The sequence below is a fragment of the Nipponia nippon genome, unplaced genomic scaffold (assembly GCF_047370975.1).
Source record: "Nipponia nippon isolate SJK-2023a ecotype South Korea unplaced genomic scaffold, ASM4737097v1 scaffold_16, whole genome shotgun sequence".
NCBI classification, from domain to species: domain Eukaryota; kingdom Metazoa; phylum Chordata; class Aves; order Pelecaniformes; family Threskiornithidae; genus Nipponia; species Nipponia nippon.
In genome coordinates this window covers 2,956,606-2,984,543 of record NW_028262332.1, presented here as the reverse complement: position 1 = coordinate 2,984,543, position 27,938 = coordinate 2,956,606, and the positions used below count along the sequence as shown (strand labels likewise).

Genomic DNA, 27,938 nt, shown 5'->3' with positions numbered 1-27,938 from the left:
AGCAAGCGGCACGGCACAGCCCCGGTTGCACTAGGGATGGAGATCGCTTTTATTTAGTCACTCGAGTGCTTTAGTACAGAAGAACAGATATACAGAGATGATACATGTTTGTGCTTCAACACTTTCAAACATTTAGATTCCAGTAATTTCAAGGTAAACAAGTGCCAAGACAGACTAGATTATTTTTTTTTTAAGTTTTCCTTTTTGATAAATTATTTTTTATATAAATAACTGTAACAGAAAAAAAATAATAATGTCCAACATACAAGATCCTGAAGCATTTGCATTGCTAAACCGAGAAGGAACTCAAACGGGGTGGGAGGACCAAGGAGGAACCAACAAATATCAGTGCAATGATACAGCCTTTGCCCTAAAAATATATATTTAACTTTATGGGCAAGGAACAGACGGGGAGGGAAGGGGGGGCTAACCACCAACGAGGCAAGAAAGAGAGATTTTGGGGAAGGAAAAGGGGGTCACAGCCTTTAGAGGGAGAGAACAAAACGATGGACCCCAAAATATTGCAGTGCATCTAATGGCAGGGGAGGGCGGGGGCAATCCTTGGGTGTAAAACTAAAAAAAACTCAACGAAAATCAGAGGTTTGGTTAAATCACTATACACCAAGCTTGTAAGAACGTCACGAGACACAGTCATTAATATACACAGAGTCCGGAGGGGGGGCCCGGAGCAGGGGGGGCCTCGGGGCGACGGCACGCTCAGAAACGCTTCACCACGGGACGACACGAGCGGAGCCGGGCGTGCCGAGCTTCCGTGGGGGGAGAGAGATACGTATATATATATATAAATTTATTTTTTATTTTTTATATATATATATATATATATGCATTTTAAGGAATACCCAGAGAAGGGGGAGGCCGGGCTGCGGCAGGGCAGGGGAGCGGCCGTGCGAGCCAGCGGGCCCAGGCTCCAGGTTTTGACCGGTTTGGTCCCTCATCACACGGGAATTGCCGCAGCGTGAAGCATCCCGGGTGCAACCCCCCTCCCTCCCCAGACCCTGTGCCAGATGTTGGCGTGCACATCTGGCAGAAGCACCCACCACCCCGAAAAGACAAGGGACAGCAGACGGTGGCGGGGACCCCCCCGGCCAGGAGCGAGCAGCGAGGCAAGAGCTGAGCCCAGCCCGCGGCGCCTGCCTGAGCAGAGGCTGGAGCGATGGTGGTGCGGCCGTCCATCCGTCTGTCCGTCCACACAGGACCCCAAGGAGCAAAACTTCTGGAAAAAGTTTTTTTCTGTTGTATTTTGTCGTCATCATTCGCTAGCAATGGGCGGATGGGTTACTCAGCAATGAGCTCCTGGGTGCTTCGGATAGCTGCAGCTACAAATATATAGATTTTTTTTTTTCTTTTCCTCTTTTAAACACAATGCATCGGTTTTCTTAATACATTTTTTTTCGGCTGTTGTCCCCTCCCTGTGGATAAAATGAGATGGGGAAGGCAGCAGGAGGGGAGGGGGGGTCAACACAAGAACAAGAGAGAAAGCTGGGCCGGGCCGGGGCCGGGGCTGGGTGCAGGATCGCACCCCGGGCCGGGTGCCCGGCGGGGAAGGTGAATTCGGCATCGAGTCGGTGGCGGAGTTTCCTTTTAACTGCTGCTTTCTTCCTCTGTTTTATTGAGCTTCTTCAGCGTGTCCAGCAGTTTCTGTGGGGTGAGGATGTGCGTGGACCCTGCAGGGGCAGAGGAAGGGGTGGGGGACATCAGTGATGGCTTCCGGACCCCTGGTTGCGCCCCGGCCGCCGGCCCCGCTGTCCCCGGTCCCCCCCGGCGAGGCCTTACCTGGCGGTGACGGCCCCACGCGCCGGTGGAAATGCTTGCAAGAAAATGTACGTCTATGGGGGGATATCGTGGGGTGAGGATAACGGGAAAGGAACGGAAAAGGAGAAATGAAGGAGATGTATGGAGCTGGGCGGGATGAGGCGGGGGCCGGGAGGTGCCCGTGCAGCGGTGGGATCACTCCTGCACCCGTTGGGGATGCAGCAGGCTCTGGCCAAAAAGGCACCGGGGCGCACGGGGCGGGAGGTGCGGGCAGGCAGCAGGCAGCAGCCGGGCACGGAGGGACCTTCCGCAGGCCCCCAGGCTCTTCCCCTGCCTGCACGGAGCATCCGTGGGTCAAAGGGGTGGTTGGGTGGGAACGGGGGGGAGGGGAGGAGGAAAAGGGCTCTCGTCTTCGGGTGCCCCTTGCCCCGAGAGCCGGGCTCGGCCTCGGTGGTGCCCCGGTGCCGCCGTGCCGCCCTTGCAGCCTCCCTGGCTCTGCAGGGACCAACACACAGCAGCAGCTCAGGGGGATGCCACGATCGGTCTCGCCGGCAAAACCACTGGCAGCTCAACCCCAGTGTGGAGTTCGGGGGTCTGCAGCATCGGGGGGGCTCCTGCCCAGCCAAGGGCATCAAGCGGCGCAAGGGGAAACCTGAGCTTTCCCATCAGCTTGGGATTTCAGTCCCATCGCACCCTGGAGCTGGGGGGCGACGGCAGCACCCAGCCTTCGCCGTGGGGGACAAGAGGGGCTGGGACAAACGCTGGGGTCTGCCCCGCGTGCCCGCTGCTGCCCGCTCTCCCCTGGGCACCGAAGCCCTCGCCCCACTCCGGGCAGCATTCCGGGGTGCTCCGTCCCCCTGCCGGCCCCGGGACGCCTCTGCCGGGCAGGCAGGACCCCGACCCGCCGCCCCCGGCCCCTCTGGCCCCGGCGAGGGGGAACTCATGGCATGAAAGAGCCGGCCAGGTCCGGCCGAGAGACATGACAGAGGGATGATGGAGCGGCGCTGGATGCTTTTCCACCTGGTAGGAGGAACTGCAAGCATTTTCTTATCAGAGAACCAAACGGAAATGAAACCCAAAATAATAATTAAAGAAAGGAGGAACGGAAGAATCAAAGAAAACCCTTCAGGGAAGAAGAGTTTCTTTTTCATTAGTAAGCTGCCTTTACTTGGTTTCTTTGGCTCACTCCATTGCTGGAGCCTGATCCTCAAATGATACCCTAGTGGAGTCCCTGAAGTCGGGGTGCCTCAGGTCCATGAGAAATTTGGTGGGAGTGAGAATGTGAGTAGAACCTGCAGGAGAACAGAGCGGGGCTGACGGCTGCGCCAAGACCCCCCCACGCACCATTTTTCGGGGTGAGGAAGGACGCGGTTGCCACCCGGAGCATCGCAGGCGCATGCAGGGGATGGTCCCCGGAGAGACGCGGGATGAGATGGGCGAGAGGCGGGATGGAGCTGGGCGGCGGCGGTGGGGCCGGTGGCCCGGAGGGACACGGCCGGGGGCTGCAGGAGGTGATGGAGAGGGGGCTGCTGCTCCCAGGGGAATACAAGGAGCAGATGAGATGCTGGCAAGAGGCTCTACCAGGCGAGAATCCAGGGGCCAGATGAGACAGTGAGGGGCTCCTGCCCCTGCCCTACACGGTGTGTATCCAGCTGTGCTTCCCCGGGGGGGCATTTTAGGGGACCTAAAAGCTCCTTGCTAACATCTGGCAGGGCTTCTACCATGTCCTTCACGCCTGGCCCACGGCTCCTTTGGGATCACAGCCGGGGTGCTGAGACTGAGCACGCAACGCATGTCCTGTTGCACGCACGCTGTGCGTCCTGTTGCACACACAATGTGTGTGCAACAGGATGCGCAGCGTGCGTGCAAAAGGAAAATGCATCTCCTGTTGCACGCACAGTGCACATCGTGGTTGGCGTGCCACGTTGCACGCCTCTTTATTTTGTTTTTTTCTCCCTGTAACGACCCCGAGGATGAGCGTGCAACATGGGTGTGACAGGAGCAATTCAAGCTGCAAAACCCCCTTCCTTTTTTGCTCTGCTTGAACAAAACCAGCCAGGGAGAGGAAAAATAGGAGCAAAAACGGGAATGGCTGGTGGGACGTAGCCTGTCCCTGGACAAGGGACACACAGGGGTGACACCGGGCGGCAGGAGAAGACCCTTCCACAGAGTTCCAGCTCCCGCAGTCATTCTGGAGCCGGGAATTTGCGGGATGGAGGAGGGAGCGTGGGATGAGCAGCCAGCGCGACGGGGCGCAGGGTCCGGCCCCGGCTCCCACTCACCTATTAGCACTTCCCACTTGCCGCTGGCTTGCGTCACCTCGTAGGCGCAGCGCATCTCGTTCATGCTGACGCCGCCCAGGATGAAGATGATGAGGCGGGGGCCGCTTCGGTACTCACCGGGGGCCTTGTTCTTGTGCCAGTGGCCATAGCGGGCGCTAGAGGGAGAGGAGAGGGATGAAGGATGGGCAGGAGGCAACAAACTGTGCATTGAAGTCGCATCTTAACTAAATCACAGATTAATTAGCTTCCAAATTGCTGCTAGAGCAGGTGAAGTCCAGCTTTCCAGCCACGAGCGTTGCTTGCTGTTAGGGAAACTGAGGCACGGAGTTGCCTGAACGACAGCAGAACAGCTCAGAGACCTGCTGATGGATAGGGCCCCTCTGGGCAGGTGAGGGACGGATGCTAATGGAGATATACGTGCCAACGTATGGGAGAGGGCGGGGGGCGGGGGATGCGGGGGACCCACCTGACGGCAGTGGTGCTGAAGGAGGCGGAGGAGCGGGTGGAGATGTACGGGTAGTGCTTGGTGTCCAGCTTGTCGTCGATGGCGTCCTGCGGGCAGAGAGGCCAGGGGTCAGTGAGGAGCCGGCCACGAGAGCCCCTCTGCAGGGCTGTGCCCAGGAGGATTGGCCCAATTGGGTCAGGGTTCATTTGCATATATTTGCATAACCTTACTTTTTGGACCAATTTGGCTGGGTTCCTGGAATAGGGTGCATGTAGGGGGAGGAGGGTGGTGCGTGGCTGCTGTGGGGCAGGGGCAGCACAGGGGGCTGCAGCACGGGGGGAGGTAAGGGGGGGTGGGAGGCTCACCCTGTGCTTGGGGGTGTCTGTGGAGGTAGGGTAAGGGGGGGGGGCAAACAAAGACTCCTTTTTGGAAGCTCAGGGGCATGAGCAGAGCTGGAGGCTTCATCCCTGTGATTCACCCACCTGGGGTAAGGACCCTGCTCTTGCTTTTATCAGTGGTGGAGGGTTAATGCTATCTGTGAGATGCTGTTGCCCTGTGCAGTCCCCTCTGGTCCTGGGGATGAGGTTTAGGGGTGCCCGGGGCACGAAGGCCCCCCAGGAGGGTTTGCACAGGCTGTGGTAGAGGAAGGCGAGAGCTGGGTGCTGTTGGAAATTGAGGGAGCTGTGGCTCTGCTTGTCATCAGTGCCTGGGAGCAGAGGTGGCACTGAACTGCAGTGCTATCCCCCTCCCCAAAATGTGGCTCCAGGGTCTGTCTGTCTGTCTGAGCAGGTGGGAAATGTCTGTGTCGGCGAGCATTTTCGGTGCTTGGGATTCCCCCGCTCTGGGCAAACCCCGGGAGGTTGCTCCAATGCGAGGGGTGGCCGGGAGGGAGCGGGTCAGGAGGAAGGCAGTGCCTGGAGAAAATCACTTTTTGGCTCTGCCCAGTGCTACCTGAGCGCAGAGCTCGGGGGGTTGCTCCCGCGGGTACAGGCACGGCTGTGCCTGCGGGCAGGGGTGAACGGTGCCGTGCCTGTCCCCCAGCTCGGCTGGGACAGGGGTAATGCTGTGATGAGGCCACCCAGTCACGCCTGTCGTGGCACACGGTGTGGCACAAGGAGCAACCAGTTTGTTAGTGCATTTTGTACTGCAGGGATGCCGTGCATCCCACCTGGAGCCAGTGTGCACATGGGAGCCAGGAAAGCCTCCCAAAACATCCCACCCTCATTGCAATTGCAGGTAGCGAGCAGCCTGGAGGGCACATGTCAGGGAGAGGTGGCAAGGCTTGGGCTGGAAGCAGCCAGCTCTCTGCAGGTCCCTTCCCGGGCAGTGCTGAGGTCCCTGCTCCGTCCCCTGTCCCTGTCCTTGCTGGCTCACCTCCATGATGTCCTTAATTACGGGGGTCCATCGGGAGAGCTGGTAGGTCTGCTCGCTGATCCGCTCCTTCCGCTCCGGCTTGCTCCGGCGGCGCAGGGTGGACTGGGCAGAAAGAGCACAAAGACACCCTGAGACACGGGGGCTCCGACGGTGGGATCGGGGCCGCCCCGGAGGGGTGCTGGGGACATCCCGGGGGGTACGCGGTTCCCATAGCAGAGCGGGTGCCATGGTCCTCCGGAGGAGCAAGGAGGGCTGTGGGGAGCGGGAGGTGGACACTCACGTCTGTGATGATGGGCACCCCGAGGTGGGCCATGTTGGTGATGATCTCGCTGTCTTCTGCCGGGATCTGAGCGTGCTGGATCAGCTTATTCAGGTTCTCCTCGGTGATACCTGGAAATGCAACAGGGAGATGGTGTCCTCCTGAGAAATGCCTCCTGGTGGGGGCACAGCCCCTCCATTGTCACCTTAGGACACCTGGCCTGGTGGTGGTCGGGGAGACAGGGCTGAGCTTTTTCCATCCGGCTTATCTTGGCCAAACCCTGAGCTTTTTGCCACCCGGAGCTGCCTGCGCGTCTTGCCCACCCCTGCCCAGGCATCCTCCTCACCGTTCTTCAGGAAGATGTAGAGCAAGATGATGCGAATCTTGTCATAGGTGCTGACATTCCCATCCAGCAGGATGGGGACGATGGCCCTCATGGGGTCCTTGATCTTCTCGCCTTCAGCATCGGTGCCCATGGCCAAGTCCTGCAGAGAACACACATACTCATCACTCCATGGCTCAGCGCTGAGCTGTGGGGCAGGAGCCGCCGGCCCCAGTTGTCCCTGTGGAAATGTGGGGCCGGGGAAGCTGATACCTGTTCGACTCTGCAGAGCTTGTCCACCGTGCCCTGGTAGTGCTTCATGCAGTCCTCAGCCAGGTGCAGGTGGGTCGAGTACTGGGGAGACACAAGTGGTGCAGTCACCACTGTGGTGCTGGCAGCAGCCGAAGGTCCCCGTGCCACCACCGCGGCCTCAGCCCCCGCCCACGGCCGGGGACCCTCTGGGGAGAGCCGCCATCGCCTGCTCCCCAGGTGGGCTCAGCGCCAGCCGCTCTGCACAGACCTCTGCCCCCCTCCTCGTACCTTGCTGAGCTCCTTCTGGTACTGCGGCATCTTCTTCAGCATCTGGGACAGGTCTCTCATGGTGGTCTGCGAGGGAAGGGGACATGGTCACGCACCCTCAGGGACCTCGGGATGACCCTGCCAAGGACTTCTGTCCCCCTGTGGGCCCCTCGTGGGGGTTTGGTGACGGCTGTCGTGGCACTGCTGGGTCTCCTCCGCTGCGGCTGAGGGGCAGGGAGGGGATCTGCAGCTCTGCAAACTGGAGCGCTGGGGGGAGAAATCTCCCAGGACCTTCCTCCAGGACCCCTGTGTGCTTGGCTGAGGCTGAGATGCTGCTTTCAGCTTCTGGCCACTTTTACATCCTATTTCCACTGGGGTCACCTCACTGCCACCGACTTGGGGTCTCCACAAGGGAACCGGCTGGGGACAGAGGCAGCCGCTGGGGGATGGGCACGGACCCATGCCAGGGGCAAACTGAGCCCCGTGGCGCGGTGCTCACCCAAGGCACCCTGTTTCCCTGGCCCCAGGCATAGGACTGGCACCCCCCAGTCATCTCCCCTCCCCGTCAGGGACCTGAGCACCCTCGGCCCTTTGCAGAGGTCCCCATCAGGCGTCCCCCAGGAGACTCCGCCATGTGCCAGCCCGTGGCTGAGCCCCCCGGGTGCCCGTCCCTAGCTCGGCAGGCGCAGTCAGGTCACCTTATCGCCTGTGTTCATCCTCTTGCTTGAAGAAAATTCCTTCAGGGACCGGGTCACCTCCCTGGGGAGAGGAGGAGGGCGCAGCCGTCAGCAGGGAGGGGACCCTAACAGTGGGGTGGGTGGCAATGCCAAGCTATTGTCCCACCCAGCTGGCAAACCACCTGCAGGGACACTCACTGGGACACCTCGGCGATGTGTTTGTGGCGCAGGGTGACCCACAGGTCGTCATCCTCATCCAGGAGAACCTCCTTAATCCGGGCTTCCCCAATGCCACTCGTCTCATACCTGGGAAGAAGACAGGGAGCGTCACGGTGGGGACGGGGCTGGGGGCCATGCAGTCCCCTCACTGCCTCTAGGGAGGTGGGGGGATATGGAGGCTCTTCTTGGCTCTGCCAGCAGCAGGGTGAAGTTATTTCAACTCAGTTTCACGCCCTGCCTTCTTGTACCCCTTCAACTGCTAAATGTTGGGAAGGAGCAAGGGCTGAAGGCTAGAAAAGCCCCTTTTGCATCAGTCCTGCCTATCACGCCTGCCAGGCTGCAGGCAGGAATGGTTTCTCCCAACCAATGACTTGTGATGGATGGAGGGATGCTGAGGCTCAGACTTCATGGCTGAGCTTCCAACTCCCGCTCGAGGGCTGGACTCCTGGGGGCCGTGGGGGTCGCAGGGACGGCAGCACCGCACTCACTTGTAGACATCGTTCTCGATGGGCAGCAGGTCGTAGCTCATTGCCTGGAAAGTCAGCTCGTGCAGCACCGGGGAGGCAGGGTCAAAGCCGCGGTCCAGGATAAGGAGCTGGGAGCGAGCCTTGTCTGGACCCTGCAGAGCCGGGGGGAGCCATCAGCAGCGGGGCCGGGGGCTCCTCCAGCCCCGCAGGTGGTCGGGGGAAGCTGGGGACATTTCGGGGTCCCCGCTTGGGATCTGCGACTGCCACGTGGCAGAGCTCGAGCGGGATTTTAGGAGTGAAGCATCACCCGAGCATCCTCCCCAGGGCTGCCGACGCCGTCCCTGCTCACCTCGCCCATGGTGGGGTCGTCAGCCTTGTAGGCGTCCAGCTTGTCCTGGATGAGCTGCGCCAGCATGGCGTTGTCCTTGTAATCCCTGGAGGAGGCAGGAGGAGAGGTCAGCTCCCCTGGGCGGCTGGTTCTCGCCAGCATGGGATGGGGAAGAGCTGCTGGTTTCCCTGTGCAACGTCCTTGACTTATGGGAGAGGAGGGACCTGAGCAGGTTTTGTTGCCTATTTCCGCCTCTCCTTGGGGTGCTCTGCTTTGCCTTGGTGCCACTTGGATTTTAGGGTCGTCCCCCCCCCCCCACTCTCCAGAGCATCTTCAAGTCTGAGCCTGTTTTTACACTGAGCACAGGTGTCTGTCCATCCCATCTCCTCCGTCCCCACGCCCTCACCAGCACTGGACACAGCACGGCCCCATCCATGCCCCATGCTCGGCACGGCCCCGGCTCCGCCGCGCTGCTGCGGCAGAGGGCAGGTCCCTGGGGGCTGCAGACCTCACTGCCCTTACCCCCTGTACCGCACGGCCGGGTACTCCTTCAGCGTGGCGCACAGCGTGGCAATCTGCTCCGCCAGGCGCTCCAGGATCGGGTTCTTCATCTGGGCCTTGTGGGGGCTGTAAAAGCTTTGGAAGGAGTCGGCTGAATCCAGGGAGTAAACCTGGGAGGTGCAGCGGGAGGGAGGTTAGAGGGGATGCGCTGCGGGGCATGTCTGGAGGAGAGCGGCCCCGCAGGACACCCCGGTGGGTTTGGAAACCAGATTCAGCCCCAGCGAAGGTCCCTAGCCGAGCCTGGGACTGGGCAGCCGGAGCAAAGTGATGCTCGGGGCATCCCTTGGGCTTTTGGCTGTCAGCTCGGGACCCTGATGCCTTCCCCAGCTCCAGCTCCATAGTCCCTACCCATGTGTAGCCCCCCCAGGGTGAGCAGAGGAGGCAGGAGACCCCCTGCTGTGCCCCCAGTAAAGACCAGAAGCCAATTTGGCCATGTGTGGAGATGCCAAGAGGTCATCTTCTGCCTGTCTGTCTCCCTAGAAATGCTGAGGCTTGCAGGGTTAATGGCACCAAGTGGGTCTGGCACCATCTGTCCCTTCCTGTCCCCCTTGTCCCCATCAGGGGCAGATGGCACGGGACTGGCTCCTGGGTGCCCTTGGCTTGGGGCCGTGCTGGGGGAGCACAGAGCTGGTCAATGCGGCTGCCGGCACGGGGCCAAAGCGCAGCGCCCGCTAAATCCCCTGTGGCGGATCAGCCTCGAGAAGTAATCGAAGGAGACAGGGAGGACGAGCCAAGCAGGGGGCGAGAGGGGTGTGAGGCTGGTACACAAACCCCGATGGGCTAGAGAAGGACCCCGAGCATCCCCTGGCTGCCCCATCCCCTGGACCACCCCAGCGGGGACGGTCCCCAGCCTGGCCTCACCTGGGACTCGGAGGGGAGGAAGGCAATGTTGATCTCTGTCAGGGTTTTGATGACCTTGGCAGCACGGGATTTCACCAGCTCATTGAAGAGGGCGTCAGGGCAGGCTGCAAGGGGAGGAGGAAGAGGAGGGTAGCGCTCAGCATCCCTCCATCCCCGCTTGCTTGCACGTGTTTTAGTGACAGGGATTTTCCCTCCCCTCCTTTTCTTTCTTGGAGGAGGGCCGGATGCCTGCAGCGTGCAGGAATCCAGTTGTCCCTTCGAGAGCAGGTGATGGAAACCACCCATTTGCACTTGCTGCCACCCAGTGCCATGGGCAGGATGGGGCTGTCACCCCATGGTTTGCTCTTTCTCCTTCTCTCCTGCCCGGGAGGTGTCAGTGGGGAGCTGGGGGTTTGGGGTGCCCAGGCAGTGGGGTGGGAGCCGTGACCCCCAGGTACTCACAGTCAGTGAAGAAGACGTGGGCAGCTCTGTACTTGGAGGTGGGGGGATCCTTGAAGTCGTTGATGAGGGAGTGGATGGACTGCAAGAGAGAAGGGACCAGCTGGGACGGGCAGGTGGTACCACGGGCATCTTGGCAGGGTCACCCAGGGTCTTCCCTCCTGGGCTCTGCACCTCTGGTCCACGACCCCAGCGGCACCGGCAGCCTTGCTGGAGCCAAGGTGCCATCCCAGGGTGGGCATCCCTCTGCCTCCCCCCAGCCAAAGGCCGTGCTCCCGCACCGCGTATTCACCTTCTCGGAGGGCGTGATGAGATAGACGGCCTCCAGGCTGGGCAGCGGCTCCCGGCGCTTGTTGATGTCTTCCACAACTGGGGGGGGGAAAAACAGGGGCCGTGGCAGGGACGGGTGTGGGCAGGGGCACTCGGCTACGTGGGATTGTTGGATACCCCACAGCAGCACAGAACCAGCCCTGCCAACCCCTCCGTGTCCAAAACATCCCCAGCCACTCACCCCTGCCCACCCAGGAGCCGGGGCAGGGGCTGTCCCCACCCCATCCCAGCCCCACGGTGCCCCGCTGGGGCTGTGCGCGTGGGTGCCTGGCAAGGTCCTGGGGGGCCGGTAGATTTGGCTGCGTGCTCCCATGCTGCTGTTGCCTTGGTTTGTTCTCACATCCCTCCGCTGGAGGGGACCGCTTGGGGGTGATGCTCTGGTGGTACCCAGGCTGGGGCACAGCCCCGCTGCCCCAAACTCCTCCCGATGCACAGCGTGGGGTTTCCTTCTCCTTTCGGAGTGCTGCAGGGAGCTATTTATAAAATAACATAAAATAACACCTGGTCTCCTCGGACTGAGGTACTGCCAGGAGACGAGGTGTTTGGGCTCCTCCAGCCCCAGCAGGCGGGGGGGGAGGCTGTGAAACATCAGCCTGGCACCAAGACAGTCATCCACGCGCCACGGGAGGCAGCATGTCTCCATCCCAAGCGGGATGGGGCTGGGTGGGAGCCGTGCCGCCGCCTCGACTGGCTTGTGCCAGCCTGGAGATGCCTTTGCGGGTCCCCTGGTACAGAAAGAGGTTTTGCCCTCCCTACAGTGAGGTTTGCGAGAGACAGCTGGGACCCGGCACTCACTTGTTATGCCCTCCGTCATGATGTCGGTCATCTTGCAGCAGGAGGAGAGCATGCGCATGCTGAGCTGGTCCACCACCAGCACCTGGGGAGAGGGGCTGTGAGCGGGGGGCATGGCAGGCAGCCAGGGGACTGCCCTTCCCTTTCCCCACCCTTGGAGGCTCCCTGCCCCCACCTATCCCCTTCCCTGCTTCCTCCTCCCCACCCTCCTCCTCCTCCTCCTCCTCTCCTGGTCCCCCCAGGGTTTGGTGCTCACCTTCCATTCGCCCTTCTTCTTCACTTTCCGGATCACATCATGCATAATCTCTGCAAGAGAGGGAGCGTGGCAGGGGGTGAGCACCCCAAGTCCCCCCTTGTGGCACCCTGGGGCCCAGCAGCAGCAGGGTCTGCGCCAGGGCCACCGAACCCCCCCCACCCGTGTGCAGGGCCACGGCCAGCCCCGCTCCCCCAGTGCCTTTCCTGGGGACGTGGCGAGGAGATGGGGGTGGTTTTGGGGTACCCAGGGAGGGGCAGTCACGCCCCAGACCCGTTTTTCTCCCATGCCTGGCACTAACAGATGGAACCCACACTGCTGGGGAGCCGTGGGCTGGCGGAGGGGCCGGGGGTCCCTCTGGGGAGCCTGGGGGCCGCCCCACACGTCTTGGCTCTAATCTGAAGCTCCAGGAAAACAACAGCAGCTTAAGAGCTCCTTTTAGAAACAAGAATCAAGCGGCCTGAGCCTGTTCCTTGTAATCCTCCGCAATCTCATTTCACCTCCTGCGGCCGCCGGGCTTATGCAACCGGCTGGGATGGCAGCGCCTGCGGGTCCCCCTGCGCCCCAGGGACCCCTCGGGGCTGGGGCCACCCTGCACAGACACCCCGCTTCTGCCCCGGGGCTGCTCCCCGTGGGGTGCAGGTTAAGGCCATGCAAGGAGGTGGCCCCAGCAGTGGGAAGGGGATGTCACCTTTTGGGGCTGGGTTGCAGGAAGGGGGTTTCAAGCTTTGCCAGAATAGGTACTTGCCCTCCTGCCAGACACATGTGCTGCCTAAACATCTGTGTTGTGGGACATGAGGTGCCCCCAAAACGCTGAAGGTCCCCTTTTTGCCCTGGTGTACGAACCGCCACCCCTCACAGAGCAGGGACACGCCGGGGAACTGCCCGGCTGAGCCCGCGGGAAAGGGTCTGCATCCGTGAGCGGCTGCACCATGTCCTCCGCGCGGTGCTTCTCCTTGGCTTTCTCCTCTGGAGGGTTTTGCTCTGACCCTCTGGTCCCAGGGACAGGGATGGAAATGCCCAATGAAAACCCAAGAAATTAAGAAATGTTTCTAAATTAGAAAACACGCGAGGTGTGGGGAGCCCAATGATGAGGGTGTCACCCTGCCAGCCTCAGCCTTGGGACCCTTCCCCTGTGAGAGTGACCCCAAGGGTGCCGGTCCCCCAGGTAAAGCTCAATTTGGGTTTGCACAGGTACGAGCGGCTCAGGGCCAGCCAGGACCTTGCAGCCACCCCGTGTCGCATGGAGCATCCTCACTGGGAGAGCAGAGGGGCCCTGCCAGGCTCGGCTCGGCCCCGGCCCCCCGGGGTGGTGCTCCCTGTGGTTTCCCCACGCTGCTGGGCTCATTCACCGTGCTACCATCCAAACACCCTGCGGTGATTTCACGGGCTGAGCAAGGCTGTAACACCTCCCGGGCTGCCCGCGGAGCTCAGAGCCGTGGCACTGGGGCGGGGACTGGTGCCAGCAGGGATACACCGGGAGCCTGTGAGCATCGCTGGTCTGTCTCTCCTGCTGTAAAACTTAGAGGCACCATTCCTACTGCTGGACATCCATCTCCTTCCCAGCAACATCTGCATCGGGGGAGCCCCAGAAGGATGCTGGCCATGAACTCAGAGTCCTGCCTGCCCTTGGTCACATCCCTTAGCCTCTCCATCGGTAAAGGGGGTGCAGGGCACCTCCGGGACAGGGAGAGGGAGATGGAGGGTAACTGGGTACTGATGGTCTGCACCCCTGAGCCCCCAAGCTGGACACTGCTGGGGCGGACAAGCTGCTGCCTGCACCCATGTGCGCTGCCGACCTGAATCCAGGTCATCCACACAGCAAAAAAGTGAACTGGGAATTGTCCTCCGCCGTGGGCAGGAGCCGGCAGCGAGGGCTGCCCATGTGTCCCCAGTCCGTCTCTCTGGTCCTTCGCTGGTGCAGGAGCGGGGCCGGGAAGGAGGGATGCCAGCACATCCCTCCTCTTCCTTTCATTACTCACATTTGGCTCCTTCCCCGGCGCAAGGATCCAGGAATAACAGTGCTGTTTACAAGGCAGCACGCACGCGCCCTCCAGCCCACACCAACAACCTCCATCGCAAACGACAGGGAGTACAGCACGGGGGGCTGGCGGTGCAGCGAGTGCTGGGCGACGATACTGGCCGGGAAGGGGTCTGGCTGTGAGCAGCCAGGAAGAAATCCTGCCCCTGCGATGAAAATACCGCTTTGCGCCGGGGCCGGGAGGGGAAGGAAGGAAGGAGGCCGGGAACGAGCGTCCTGGGGCCCAGGGGAAGGTGCTGTCGGTGCAAAGGTTCCTGCGGTCGGCTGGCGCGGTGCTCCCAGCACCCTCTGTTTGCTGCAGCAAGCGGAGGGACAAGGGCCCAGGGCAGAGGAGCCCGAAAAGGGCTCCCCGAAGAGCTGCCGCAGCCACCCCTGAGCTTGTCCTCGCTGTGGCAGCCGCTGCAGGGGACATTTTGCCTTCAGCGCCTGGCTTTGTGGGAACTCTGTCTCTCTCTTTTGCATGTGTACGGGTTGAGCTGGATGTGTGCAATGCGGGGAGCATCTGCCCAGCTGTGCACCTCCTGGTGCAAAAAAGTGCTGCCATGTCCCCCAGCCTGATCCTGGCACCAAGATGGGCCTCCCAGAACAGAAACTGGGCACCTCTGAGGGTGACTGCTCTGAGCTTTGTGGTTTTAGGGCGTCCATCCCCTGGTCAGAGATGGCACCAGAGGCCAGCCCTGCTCCCAGCCTGCTGCAGAGCTGCCCTGTGCCTGCACTGGAGCCAGGCACAGCCCTGCCCTAAACCGATGTCCTCTCCCACCTTGACCATGTGTCAGATCTGGCTGGAAAGTTAAGCAGCCTCCAGGTCAGCTCTTCCACCGGCTGCCAGAGCCAGCTCAGACCCCAGGCAGGGTCGGGAAAGATGCAGATCCACAGAGCATCCTCCAAAGAGGCTCCAGGGCCCTGGCAAAGCGCAGGAGGGCATGAGACACAAACCCAAGCAAAAGCTTGAGATTACAGTGTCCTGTTTGGAGGAGACGTGGCCATGACCTGCACCTTCCATTAAACCCTAGGTTAGGGAAGAGCGGTCTGTTAGTGCTTGGGTGGACCAAAAGGGCAAAACTAAACGCTGCAGGTGGCCAGGGTTGGCGTGGAAAGGGGGAAGATGTAGGAATTTTGAGGTCAAAAGATACAGTCCAACAGGGTAGAGCTGCTCCCTGGGGCTGTTCTGGCTAACGTGGCTGCTAGCAGGGGAGCTGGGGCCACAAGACCAAAGGCTTGGCTAAGGCCAGAGCTGAGAAGATACCCGGGCCCGTCCTCAGAGCAGGGCAATTTCTAAGCAACTTCTCTGTCAAGGGCAAATCTACCCAGGAGAAGGGATGCCAGCCCATACGAGCTATCCAGGATGAGCAATGCCTGGGAAGGCATCCTTGAGCCAATTCTGCACTCAGTTATAGGATCAGTAAGAGACTCCCAGGGAAAACGGCAGCTCCTCTGTTCCCCGAGGTCCTCAAGTCAAGCCTGGACGCCTCCCGGGAAGCAGTGCTCTCACATCCCTGCATTAGCATGTCAGATGTTGCCACCCGTGTCCCCGAATGGTCTGGCCAGCCAGAGCTTTTGGGCTCTAACATCAGTCAGTGACGCTCACAGTCAAGCTTTTTATCTTGGAGATAAACCAGGTTTCAGGGGAAAAAAAATGCGTACGCGTATCTCATCCAGTGCCTTCAACACTTGGCTTGTCTGGACCTACCACGTTGCATCTGTTTCCTTCAGGCTGGGAGAATTTTAATTACAATTTCTGCTGAGAACAGACAATACAGACAGCTCTGGACTTATCCTCCAATGTAGAGACAACATCAGTGCCTATGGAGAAGGAAGCACATCTCACCCACAAATGGAGGACCTCCAGTGCTCTTGAGTAATATGGTCCTAAAAGTGCAATCGTGGAGATGCCGTGCTTGAGAGCAACCATCTCCCCCAGCCCACCACCTGTAGTTAGGCTTGTTCTCGGGGTGACGCGTGGCAGGAAAATGACCCACTGCATCGTTTTCAAGCAGGGCCAGAAGCTGGTGACACGGTGGCCTAGTAGGACTCGAGCCCGTACGTCACTCCAAGAGGCTTAGCCCATGTTATTTATACCGAGCTGGCTGGGCAGCCTTTCTCCAAGCCTGCCTTGCCTCTCTTACTCATGGCAAAAGCAACCAGCCCTGTGTCTCCAACTGGTTCTGGGGGAAGAAGGACCAACCCTGCCATCACTTGTGCCCACACCAATAGAGCTGTGACCAAACACAGCCTGCACTGAGACAAACTCATTTTGGGATGCCCCAAGCCTGTTATCCTGCTTCAGAAAGAGCCTGAAATCAAATGAGCAGCCCTGACCTCCACCGGTCAGTGGAAGCAGTAAAACCTTGTCCTGGCCACCATCCCACCGTGGAGCACCAGGACAGGTGAGGGATGCTGCAGCCAGGGGATATTTCTGCTCTAGGACTGACCCAAGCCTGGCCTGTGCCAGCAGTGATGGCCAAGCCCTTCCCTCCTGGAGCAATGCAGGAGGCCAAACTCCTGCTGCTCAGAAATGCTCCTTTGCTGCCGCGTCCCAGGACCTCACGGGCTGCACACCTTGGCCTGACGTGGTAAGGGAACATGGAGTTGCTTTATGGATGGGCAACGGGCTGTAGGAATTGCCCAAGGTCCTACAGGAGATGAGTGGTCCTAACCGTGGGCTTTTCCCTGTCACGGGCAGGGCTCAGTCCTTCGACTCTCCTCACGCGTCCTCTGTTTTGGGATCCAAAATCCCAGAGCAGCTCTGAAGAGCCGGATCAGAGAAATCCACAGTGAGGTTTGCTCAAGACCCACTTCTCTTAAAAAGCTGTCATGCTGCATCTCCAAGACAAACATGTTTGGCTTTAGGTTGGCTTGGCAACTGCTCTTTTGCTGGTTCATTAACTAATTGCTTAAGAGAGTGTGAATGTTACATAGATACAACCACGTTTGAATGTAGTGGAGCACATATCTACCTCTGAACATCCTCAGGCAGGGACCTCTAGGTGCCAGTGTACCATCCCCAAGCAGTCCCCAATAAAATAGGCTTCATGGACCAGGGCAGGCAGGAAGGCCATCAACCCCGTTCAGGACAAAGAGACTAACTTCATTTACAGGAGGCAAAGCCTAGCTGATGTCCTTCAGGGCAGCTAAGAGCCATCTCAGGGATGACTTGAGTCTGGAGACCACTGTGTCCATAAACCAAGCAACTCTCAAACATCTCCCCTCCAGCAGTCTGTGTCCTGAACACCTATTTTTCTCACTGGATTATTTCTGGTGCCCGCCTGGAAGACCTCAGCCTTTCTGGAGAACACATTCCTCCCGTGGGAACCTACTGGTGGTGCAGCTCAGCTGCCGCCCAGCTGCAGTAAGTCCTGCACGGGCAGAATTACCCAGGCTCAGCTTCATCCTTTCCTCCTCAACCCTGGATGAGGTGAACTTTGATATTCTCACATCCACAGCAGCACCGCACGTCTCCCTCACGGCCGCTGGTGAAACATGCCACGTGTCGAAGCCACGCCGAGCAGTATTTGTGCTACGCTGGGGAGCCGCGCAGCGCTGCTTTGCTGCTGGGGCGCTAGCTTCAAGGATTAGTCACGGTAATCGTAGTAACCTGTGATTAATTCCTCCTTTTCCTATTTGCACTGCTCTCATGAAGGATGTACGTATTTATACCTGCCAGCCAAAGCCATGGGAAACCTGTATAGCCTAGAGGGAAGGAGGACAGAGACCTGGAGGTCTTGAACTCTTTAGAAATTGAACAACACACCCAAAAGGAAAAAAGGGAAATGAAATGCACGATCACACCCATGAATTGCTCTCATTGCACTGGAGCAATGGGGTAAAATTCACAGGGATTTTCACTGCGTGATCACTCCTGGCAGTTTCCTCGGGTCTGCACAAGGATCTGGGAGTTGAGCAGAGCTTCTCCATTTGGGTAGAGTCAATGGGCCACAGACCATGTCAGGTCCCTTTTGAAGGCATCACCCCTCAGTAACGCTTGTCCTCTTCCACCAGGTCTTTCCATCCCCCAGCAGACGCCATACCTGGCTGTTGGTGGCTGTAGGTGCTGTTGGTGGCTGTAGGTGCTGTTGGTGTAGCCAATGTTGGTGGTGCTTCAGTGCCAAGAGGAGCCAAGAGCTTTCCAGCAGCAGGACAGCACGCACGGGGTGTCACAGCGTCCTGGAGGGGAGGTGACCGTCTCGCAGGGGTAAGTCATGCTCTCCTACGTGTGCGGCCTTGACTTTCTGAGCTGGTTCTTCTCTGCCTTCAACCAAGAGGGAGCAAAACACCAACAAATTGGGGCTCTTCAGGCTTGGCTCGGTGGGAATCCAGGCTGGGCTGGTCTCCTGTGCCCACACGGACACCAGGGACAGGCTGGAGCGCAGCTGACGTATGGCTGAGCTGGTCCAGCTCTGAGTGGTCTTTGCCACTCCCTCAGTGGCACAATATCAAACCATCTGATGGGCTCCATAAATGACCCCATAGCACACGTGTCAACATACATGTGTACACACACTCATGTGTTTGTGTGTGTACACGGGCAATGCGGAAGCCCATAAATTAATGCACCTTCAGCTTGATCTATTTTTGCACTCTCCAAAACACAAGAGCCAAGTTCCTTCCCGCACCACGAGTTGGTGGGCGCAGCATCTGCTTCTCAGCGTGCAACTAAGAGCCATGTGACGATGATTCTCTTTTTAAATGTGTTGATTTTGTGGGAAGAGGGAGGGAATCTCTCCTGGGACATTTTTCCTGAGAGGTGCAGGGGAATTAGACCCAGACCTTCCTTTTCTTTTTTTTTTTAAGAGGGAAAGAGTCCAAGTCCTCTATGTCGATGGCTTTTTCAACCTTGCACATGCAGACACCGGTGGCTGGACACAGACCTGCCAAAGTGAGGTTTGTCATTCTTGGTAACCTTCCATGGTCACATACGGGCAAGTATTTCTCAAGCCCCTGGTGTAGACCATGGTTTGGATACTGAAATTGCTCTTCAGTGTGTGTGAAGGTGAGCCCTGAATTTGGCATGTATTTTTTTCAAGCTTTTCCAACTTAGAGCTGATGTTGGAGGTGAGACAGATCCTGGTGACAGGATCCCAAGAGGGCAAATGCTAAAGGCCCCAGCGAGGCTTTGCCAAGTGCCCATTCCTGTACGCAGACATCAGGCAGGCAGCAGCGCATCACCCTTGGGACTCCCTGGAGGAGGGGATCAGGAGGGTGGGCTGCCCAGCAAGCGACTGGCTTCAGGTATACTCCCACCCACGGGGGACAGGGCGCAGAGCCCCTCTCCTCCTCACCCAGCCACTTCGCCAGCACACTGAGATCACGGCGGGGCTGGGGGCTCTGCCCCTGTGCAGGGAGGAGGATGCAACACACATCCCTGCAACGTTCCCACTGGCCCTTTGCTGCCTCCTACTCCTCCTCTGCTTGCCAGACCTGGCTCTGGGGCAGCACACAAGCCTCATACCCTGGGCCCTGAGATGAGTTAAGAGCATCCTCGATGGGCAGCATCTGGCCCCTGAAGTCTCCCTGCGCCCTCAGCCAAGGGGTGGTGGGAGCGGTGCGGTGCCCCAAGCAGCCTCGTGAGTCACACACCAGCAACCCGGCAGCAGGTCCCCGGGGCCCCTGGCCGTGCCCCAGGGCTGGCAGCAGGCCGGCAGCCCTGCCCGTGCCTCCTCCCTGTCCCTTGAGGTGCAGCACAGCATGTGCAGCTCGGCAGGAGCCTGTGTCCCCGAGTCATCACATCCCGGCGCAGCCGGGCAGGGGTGGACCCTCAAGAGACACCGATGGGGACACTGAGTGACACGGTACAGCAGCAAGTGCTGTACATGGGTGCTGAAAGCCCATCAGACCTCATCCAGGCAGGATTTAACCGTGGGGCTCCTTGGCGTGGCTCTGGCAGGCAGGTACCCAGGCCCAGGTCAGCTCTGCGGGAGGCTGTATAGGCAAGGATGCTCCATGGGAGGATCGGGTGGTGTCCTGGGGGAAAGGTGTTTTCTTGCTGTCTCGGGAAGGCAGCAGGGCGCTCCCTTATCCTGGGGCTGCTCTGCTTCTCCCATCTGTCTGTGACAGCAAGGTGAGCAAAAGAAAGCCCTCAGGGAGGTTTCTCAACTCTTGCAGGTGAAGGCGTCCAGCGGTTTTCAGATCCAGCACCAGTACCACCTCCGTGTGCTCCGGCTACGTGTCTTGCACCAGCCCGCTGTGGTGACAGGCACTGCACAGGTGTCACCCCTGCAGCACGGCCCGTCTTGCCTCGCTGGTAATGGTTCAATGAAGTAAACCCAGCCTCCTCCTCCTCCTCCTCTCCGCTGCAGGGTGCTGCAGGAAAGCAAGGACCAGGCTGGGCAGGGGAAGCTCGGGGCAGGTTGCCCTGAGAAGATCCAAGGAGGCCCTGGGGCAAGAGAGGATGGGAGGAATGTCCATGTGGTGGGGGGTTAGATGAAGATTTGGGGATGGGTGTCCTCAGAGGTGAGACCAGCTCCCACACTCGGGTGAGATTTTTCTAACCAGCACCACAGCAAAGCGACTGGTTCTCCAGCGCGGTTCCCTGGGAGGCGGCCGCAGAGGGAGCAGAAGACACACCAGGAGGACCTGGTCCTCTGGCATCACCTCCGGGGCCGAGTGCACTCAGCTCCGACCCTGGCCAGATGAAAGCGAGTCCTGGAGGGATGCAGCCATCGCTGCTGAATACTGCGGGGAGGCGCAGGGACAGCCCCCCCCAGCCCGTACCCCGCAGATCTGGGGGTGACGATCTGGTTCTGCCCATCTCCTGCAACACTCGCCCACCTCATCCCCCTGCCCACCTCCTCCCACCTGTCCAGGGGCCTCCAAAACCCAGCTTGTTATGGCACCAGCTGGTCAGAAGAATAATCTGGGTCTGGAGAGAAGCCAGGGCAGAATGCAGCTCCGGAGGGGGGGGCCTGGCGGAGCGAGCCATGGCAACGCGGCAGCATCCTTCCTTCCTTCCCTACTCGGGAGGGAGCCCAGCCGAGATCCCCTGCCCCGGGGTCAGCCCCAGGCTCGGACCTCTTGCTCCTTATGAGCAAGCATCTTCTCCTGCAGGTAAACCTGGGGGGAATCCCTGCCGGAGAGCAGGCTGGCGCAGTGAGGGAGAGCCGGGGAAATCTCGTGCTAGCCGCATTGGTGCCTAGGGAAGGAGGAGATCTGGGTACCCTGCAGACTGGTCCTAACTCCGGGGGAGCAGCTCCAGCTGAAAACAGCACCTCAAGGCAGGAACTGACCCACCAAGACCAGGAGCACCTCACGCCTCGGAGGGAGGGGAGGGCTGGACCCCGCAGGGTGCTCCTGGCCCCGTCCCTCGCTCCTCTGCAGCATTTTGCCTGCACAAACCCTGCTCTCTCCTTCCAGCCACCCACGCTTCCCCGATAGCCCCGCTATAGCACTGATGCCCGGCTACCAGTTATCATTTTCAGTCTGGAATGGTATTTTTCAGGGAAGAACAGAGCGGTTTGTTACTAAACCCTGAAGGGAAGGATTGAGCCAGATTTCCACGCTGCTGCTGCCTTGAACCTGTGTGTGTGTGTGTGTGTGTGCTCTCCCCCAGCCTATTTCAGCGCAGAGACAATGAATGAAAATAAGGGACGTGCAGTGGCGCTGGTCTCTGCCCCCTCTTTAGCAAGGGCACTGGATGGGCTGGATGAGGCCCTGGTGGGGGGTGCGTGGGTGGCTGGTCCACCTCCCCCTCCCCCCCCCCCGGGCTGGGGGCAGCCCCTCTCCCCACCCCGGAGGCGAAGGGATCAGCCCCCCCAAAAGAAAACCCAGCAAAACCCAACCTCCCCCCTCCCCAAAGCCGATCCTGCAGCAGACAAACAACGGGGCATTTCCCTGTTTTTTCCCTTTCATTTTGCAGCTGGCTGGGCTCGAACCCCCACTGCAGCACCCCGGGGCGGGGGGGGACCGCAGGGATGGCGCAGCCCCCCACCCCCGGGGCAGATGACGACCGGGGACAAGGCAGGGACATCAATCCAGGGGGATACCCCCCCCCTCCATCACCACCCACCCGATCACACCACCAGCCCCGGCCGCACCATCTGCAGCCGCCGCGGGAGGGTTTCGCTGCACAAGGCGGCTGCTGCCGGAGCCACCCCACCCGCGGGGATTTCACCCACGTACCCCCCTCCCAGGATTACACACCAACCGTGTGTGTCTGCGTGTGTCCCCTCCCCCAAAAAAAAGAAAAAAAAGAGCCCCGGCCCCGGCTGGCCACGGTGCCACGGAAATAAATCATGCAAGAGGAACGGCGAGGGAGGAGAAAAGCTTTTCATGGCTGCGGGGAGCCCGGGGGAAGTTTCCACCGGTTCCTACCCTTTCCGCTTTTGATTTAGTTATTATTTTTTTTTTTTAATGCGGAGTTTTTCGGTTTAATTTTGCTACGGGGAAGGGAGCCGCCACCCCCCGCCCCCCCTCCAGCCTCGGGTGTTTTGGAGAACACTCCCCCCCCCGCCATTAAGACGTTGAAAATATCATCTTGCAACAGCCGGGGAAGGAGGAAGCGAACGCGGGGCTGCTCCGGCCCCGCCGCCCCCCCGCCCCAGCCAGAAATAGCACGGCTGGATCGGGACCCCAAAGGGCGCAGAAATGCCCGGGGGTGGGAGCGGGGGCGCGATCGCCCCGGGATCCGGGAAGCGAAGCCACGTCCGGGAACATAAAAATAAATAAATAAATTTAAAAAAAAAATCACCATTAAAGCGGGATTTGCTGCAGACAAAGCCGAGGCGCCCGGCCTGGCACCGCGGCGGGGCTGGGGGGTCTGCATAGCCGGGCATCCCTGGCCCCCCGGGGGGCTCAGACCCCCACGGCGGGGGCGACTGGGCTTTGCTGATTGTGCTGCCATGGGCGATCGCCCCCGGCCATTTAGGAGCCAGAGGCGGGGGGGGGGGGGGAGACTCGAGGGTAACCCCCCTTTTCCCACCGCCCCCCTCCCCTCAGCACTGCAGAAAAATCCCAACAGCCTCCACCTCCCCCCCCCAAAAAAAAATTAAATAAATAAACGCCGCAGGGAGACAGCGAGCCCCGACCCCAGCCCACCGGGCCGGCTCGTCCCCACGTCCTGCCGGCTGCCCCCCGGGGTGTCCCCGTGCGTGCCCCCCGCCGATGCCGCCCCCAGGGCCCGTACTGCGCATCCGCAGCGTCCCCGTGTGTGTCCGTGTCCCCCGTTCCCCCCCCGAGAAAGGGGAGCCGGGACCTGGTCGGTGTTTGACACCACCCCCCCCTCCCCAAACACCGCGGGGCGCGCAAGTAGCGCGGATCTTACTTTCTCCCACCACAGCCTTGAGTCCGATGGGGGCCATGTCTCCGTGCCGGGGGGTCCGCAGCGGCTGGGGAAGGGTCGGGGGGGCGCGGAGGCACACCCGGCCGGGCGAGGCTGCGGGCGCAGCGCCGGGCGGCGCAGGGATGCGGGGGGCGGGGGGGCCGCGGGCTCCGGCGGCAGCGGCGGCTCAGCTGACTGCGGGAGGGCGGGGCGGCGGGGGGCGGGAGCGCGTCACTACGCCCCGCCCCGCCCCGCCCCGCGCCGCAGCGCAGCGCAGCGCAGCGGCCGCCCGCGGGCGCCCTGCGATCCCCGCACCCAGCACCCAGCACCCCCCGCACCCAGCACCCCCCGCACTCAGAACCCCCCCCCCGGAACACAGCACAGCCCCCCCGGGCACCCAGGACTCCCCCCCGGGCACCCAGCACCCCCCGCCACCCAGCACACCCCCAGCACCGAACATACCCTGGAACCCAGCACTCCCGCTGGGCACCCAGCATCCCCCCAGCACCCTCCCTGTCACACAGCATCATCCCCCCGTACCCAGCACCCCTCAGCACCCAGCACCCCTCCCACGCACCCAGCACCCCCCAGGGCTCAGCTCTGCACCTCCAGGTTTATTTTGCCAGCGCCGAGGCAAAGCACTGCCCCCCCCCCACCATAGGGCTGTGCCAGACCTGCCCCCCCCCCCCCCCCCCAGCGCTGCATCTGCTTTTGGGGAGAGGCCCTGCCCGGCGGAGAGGGCAGCGGGGGGGTCTCTATGGTGCCTCAGGTTTATTTTCCAGCAAAATATCTCCCCACCCCCCAGGGGATGCAGACACCCTGTGGCCACCCACCCACGATGGCACAGGGCTGTAAATCTTGGGGCAAAGGCTGCGAGCTCTCCCGGCCCAGCAGCTCCCGGCACCCCAGGGCCGCTGCGGGAGGGGGGCTTTTCCTCCGAGCCGGGGTGCGGGGCACGTGCCGGGGCTGCCAGCCGCTGCGGTTGGCCCCGAGCTGGCTCCCAGGGCCGTGCGGAGGGGATTTGAGGGTTTCTGTGCTCCCTGGCTTCCGAGCCTGGGCAGGGTGTGATGGGGTGAAGAGGGAAAAATGGAAAAGGAGGTGGGAAACGGCGCGATGCAAGCACGTAGCCTGAGCTAACGGCAGAGCGCTCCAGAGACAGGCTGTGCCCGCAGGTATAGATATATATAGATATATGTATGGCCATATAAATGTTCATCCGGTCGCTTCGAGGCGAGGCAGGACAGGGGTTGCCTGGGACACAGGGCAGCAAAGGAGAGACTGGAGGGACGGTGGGGTGACGAGGGCCCGTGCTCCGGCCCGGCCGCGTGCGTGCCCAGCACCCCCAGGTCAGGCAGATGTGCGTCTTGATCCTTTGCTTTAAAACCTGTTCTCTTCAATGCTTCCTTAAAAATAAGCTGGAGTTGAGTTTGTCAGAGCCGCCGGACTCTCTGCCAACCACAGGCTATAAATACCAGCAGGGTATTTAAGAGCGAGGTATTTATATTGCTTTCCCATCTCGCTGTCAGTCTTCCTGGTGAGGCCGAGCATCACTTGTCTGTAAGCAAAAATGCAGGACCTGCACAGAGCCGCAGGTGAGCCAGGAGCCGTCTGCTGGGGGTCCCCACAGTGTCCCCCCCCCCGCCCTCAGGGATACTCGGCTCCCCAGCAGCCGGGTGGTTCTCTTGCATCCATCACACCTGGCAGAAAAAAATAAAGAAAGAAAGGGCGACGCTTGCTTCATTTAAAAAAACAGCAACCAAACTTTAACCGTCACGATCCGCAGGCAAAGGCAGGGTGCCAGGCTGGGGACGGAGGACTCGGAGGCGAGTGCTGGGAGGGCAGGGACAGAAAGGTCCTGCTGGCGGTGGGGTGGAGAGAGGGCTGCTTGTGGGAAGGGTGCTGTGGCGTTGCCTTCCTGACAGCAGGGGCTTGGCCCCATCAAATACGGGGAGCCCATGTCCTGACATCCAGGAGCCTGCTGGCTCCGGGGCTGGATGGGGGCTGGAGACTGGTTCCCGCTTGAAGGCATTTGCTGGGGTGCAAAATGCCTGGGGGTGGTGGGTCCTCCAAGCAGGGCCCAGGGGCTGTTGGCCACAGGCCTTAGACCCTTGGGGACCACCAGGAGCCTTTCCCTCCTCTGCAAGGGGCTCCGGGTGAGGAACCAGGGCCACGCAGTCCGGACCCCCCAGCACAGCCAAGCTGCAGCGAACGTGGCCTTGATGCGCACCAGACACCACGCACAGGTAAGGGAAGGGGAGCAGCCATGTTCTCACCCCCCCTTTCCACCGTAGGGCTGAGAAGGAACACGAGGATGGATGGGGAGAGGTGGTGGCTGCTCCCCTCGCTCCATCCCCTGCTGTTTTGGTCCAAGTGCTGTGAATCGGGGTGGCCGGGTCTGGTGGCTGGGACCGCAGCGAGCAGTGACTGTTGGTGTGGGACTTAACCCTGCCTGAACAACGGAGGGAGCTGGGAGGAAAGGCGAGGGACCAGTCTCAGGGTCAAGAAATCGGAGGGAGCTGGCTGAAGCTGGTTTTCCTGAAAGACAAGTTTGAGGATGTCTGTGGCACCGAGGGGGAGTTGATATGGGAGACGCTTTCCCGAGCAGCTCTGGGGCCACATCCTGATCCCTCCTTGCTTGTCCTCTCCTAAGGCATCTGGGCTGGGAGGCCTCGCTTGGGCTTTTGCAACCCCAAAAGTTCAGTGGAAAACTGTCTTGATGCTGGAAATGTGTTTAACTGGGAGAAAGGGAGATGTCCCACAACCCCCCAAGTCCTGGGGCTGGGGGGAAACATCAGCAGCTCCTGCTGACCCCCTGCCCACCTTCCCTGGGGACCGGGCACCCTCCAGGTGCATTTGGGAGCTCAGGGGCACCCACAGGGCAGCTGTGGGAGAGCTTGAGCACATCCCTGGGCCCTCTCTGATTCCCCTGGGGCTGCTGGCTGGCAGGCAAGGTGAGTCTCTGCAAAACTGGGTGAGCCCTGGGGCTGTCCTCTCCTCCAGAGCTTCGTCCCGCTGGGGGGATGCATCCATTGTCAGGGGGTGTGAAACAGGGAGGCCGCTCCCACCCCACCCTCAGTGCAGGCAGAGGCAAAGTGGTGACGATGAAGCCAAATGACTCGCCCCAGGGCTGGGGACGTGTCCCAGGGGGAGGTGGCTGCAGGACAGGGAGGGCACAGTGTCACCCGCTGCTTTCGTCCCCATGAGCTGCCTGGGACGAAGCTGCTCGGGGTTCATAATCTCCAAGCGCCCGGTGTTCTGGCTGGAGGCGGTGAGGGGTGATGGCTGAGCAGAGATACGTGCTCTGGGTGCAAGCAGGGCCCAGGCTTTGTGCTTTGGGTTTTCCCGCTATTTCCAGCTGGTCATCATTGCTGAAACATAGGGGGTTTTTCCTGGCACCAGCACAGGCACCAGGCTTTGCAGGACGCGGTGTCCCGTCCCCGCCCAGGGTTAGGAAGCAGGGCAGAACCCAGAGGTCAGAAAACCCCTCTTCACAGTATCCCACAGCAAGGGGCAGAGCCAGGGCTGCATCCTGGCCTGATCCATGATGGGAATAGCCACCAGAGCCAAAGGGACTGAGACCATCATTCCCATGTTTATCAGTGTCCGGTGCCTGTCAGTGTGGGCTCCTCAGGAAAGCCAGGCAGCTGGCAGAGCCCCCAGCCCCTCCTGGGTCCCTGCAGCAGCCTGCAAGCAGCTGGAAGGGCTGGGGAGGCATCGCCCGTGCCTGTGCCCTGCCCTGTGCCGGTGCCCGTGCCCCATTCCCATCCCCATGCCCCGTGTCCCATGCCTATGGCCCGTGCCCATGCCTTGTACCCACAAACATGCCCCATGCCCATGCCGGTGCCCGTTCCCATGTCCCACGCCATGCTGGTGCCCATGCCCATACCCTGTGCTCATCCCAGTGCCCATGCTGGTGCCAGTACCCCATGCCCATGCCGGTGCTGGTGCTCGTGCCCATGCCTATACCCATGCTGGTGGCAGTGCCTGTTCCCACACCACCTGCCCATGTTGGCGCCTCTGCCCGAGGCAGGTAGGCTGTCTGCCATGCCCATGCCATGCTGGTGCCCGTGCTGTGCCCGTGCCTGTTCCCATGCCGCTGCCATGCCCATGCCATGCCAGTGCCCATGCCATGCCGGTGCTTGTTCCCATGTCCCATGCCATGACAGTGCCCATGCCGGTGCCTGTTCCCACGTCCCATGCCATGCCGGTGCCCATGCCGTGCCATGCTGCTGCCTGTTCCCATGTCCCATGCCGGTGCCCATGCCGGTGCCCATGCCATGCCATGCCGTGCCATGCCGTGCCATGCTGCTGCCTGTTCCCATGTCCCATGCCGGTGCCCATGCCATGCCATGCCGTGCCATGCCGTGCCATGCCATACCGGGGCCGGGGCAGCCAGGCTGTCGCACCCTCCGCAGGCTGCACCGGGCCGGACGCTGCTCCTTGCCAAGGCCCGGCTGGCGGTGACCAGTTATCCCAGTCCCGACCAGCAGAGGGGAATGGTGATCCACATGAGCCACCCTCCTCCACCCGTGCCCTCTGCCCGCCCTGCGGGTCCCCTCCCTGCAGCGGGGCGCTCGCAGGCGGGGTGGGTGCGCCCCCACGGGGGTGTGTGGGTGGGGGTGACCCTCCCGAGCACACCCCGACCCCTGGGCTGCCTGCCACAGCCCCGTGGGACTGGCTTGTGGTTTTTTTGCAGGGTCACCAGTTGCTCCCCAGCCAAGGCCAGGCTTGGAGCTGGTCCTCT

The 27,938-nt window shown here is 60.9% G+C and overlaps 1 protein-coding gene across 2 annotated transcripts; it reads right to left on the bottom strand.

The window, feature by feature from the left end:
* Positions 1-25: 25 nt before the first annotated feature.
* On the bottom strand, positions 26-23,341 carry STXBP1 (syntaxin binding protein 1). Of its 2 annotated transcripts, XM_087752826.1 has the most exons (20): positions 23,198-23,341; positions 11,904-11,953; positions 11,651-11,732; positions 10,818-10,894; positions 10,529-10,607; positions 10,088-10,191; positions 9,188-9,336; positions 8,687-8,771; positions 8,359-8,489; positions 7,850-7,957; positions 7,673-7,733; positions 6,996-7,061; positions 6,729-6,809; positions 6,480-6,618; positions 6,155-6,264; positions 5,875-5,976; positions 4,522-4,607; positions 4,056-4,210; positions 2,942-3,065; positions 26-1,685 (listed from the first exon to the last, which is right to left on the bottom strand). In XM_087752826.1, the coding sequence occupies exons 1-19, from the start codon at positions 23,232-23,234 to the stop codon at positions 2,956-2,958; spliced, it is 1,812 nt and encodes a 603-aa protein (XP_087608952.1). In that variant the 5' UTR covers positions 23,235-23,341; the 3' UTR covers positions 26-1,685; positions 2,942-2,955. The 2 variants fall into 2 exon arrangements, with proteins under 2 accessions (XP_087608952.1, XP_087608954.1); XM_087752828.1 differs by lacking the exon at positions 2,942-3,065.
* Positions 23,342-27,938: the final 4,597 nt, after the last annotated feature.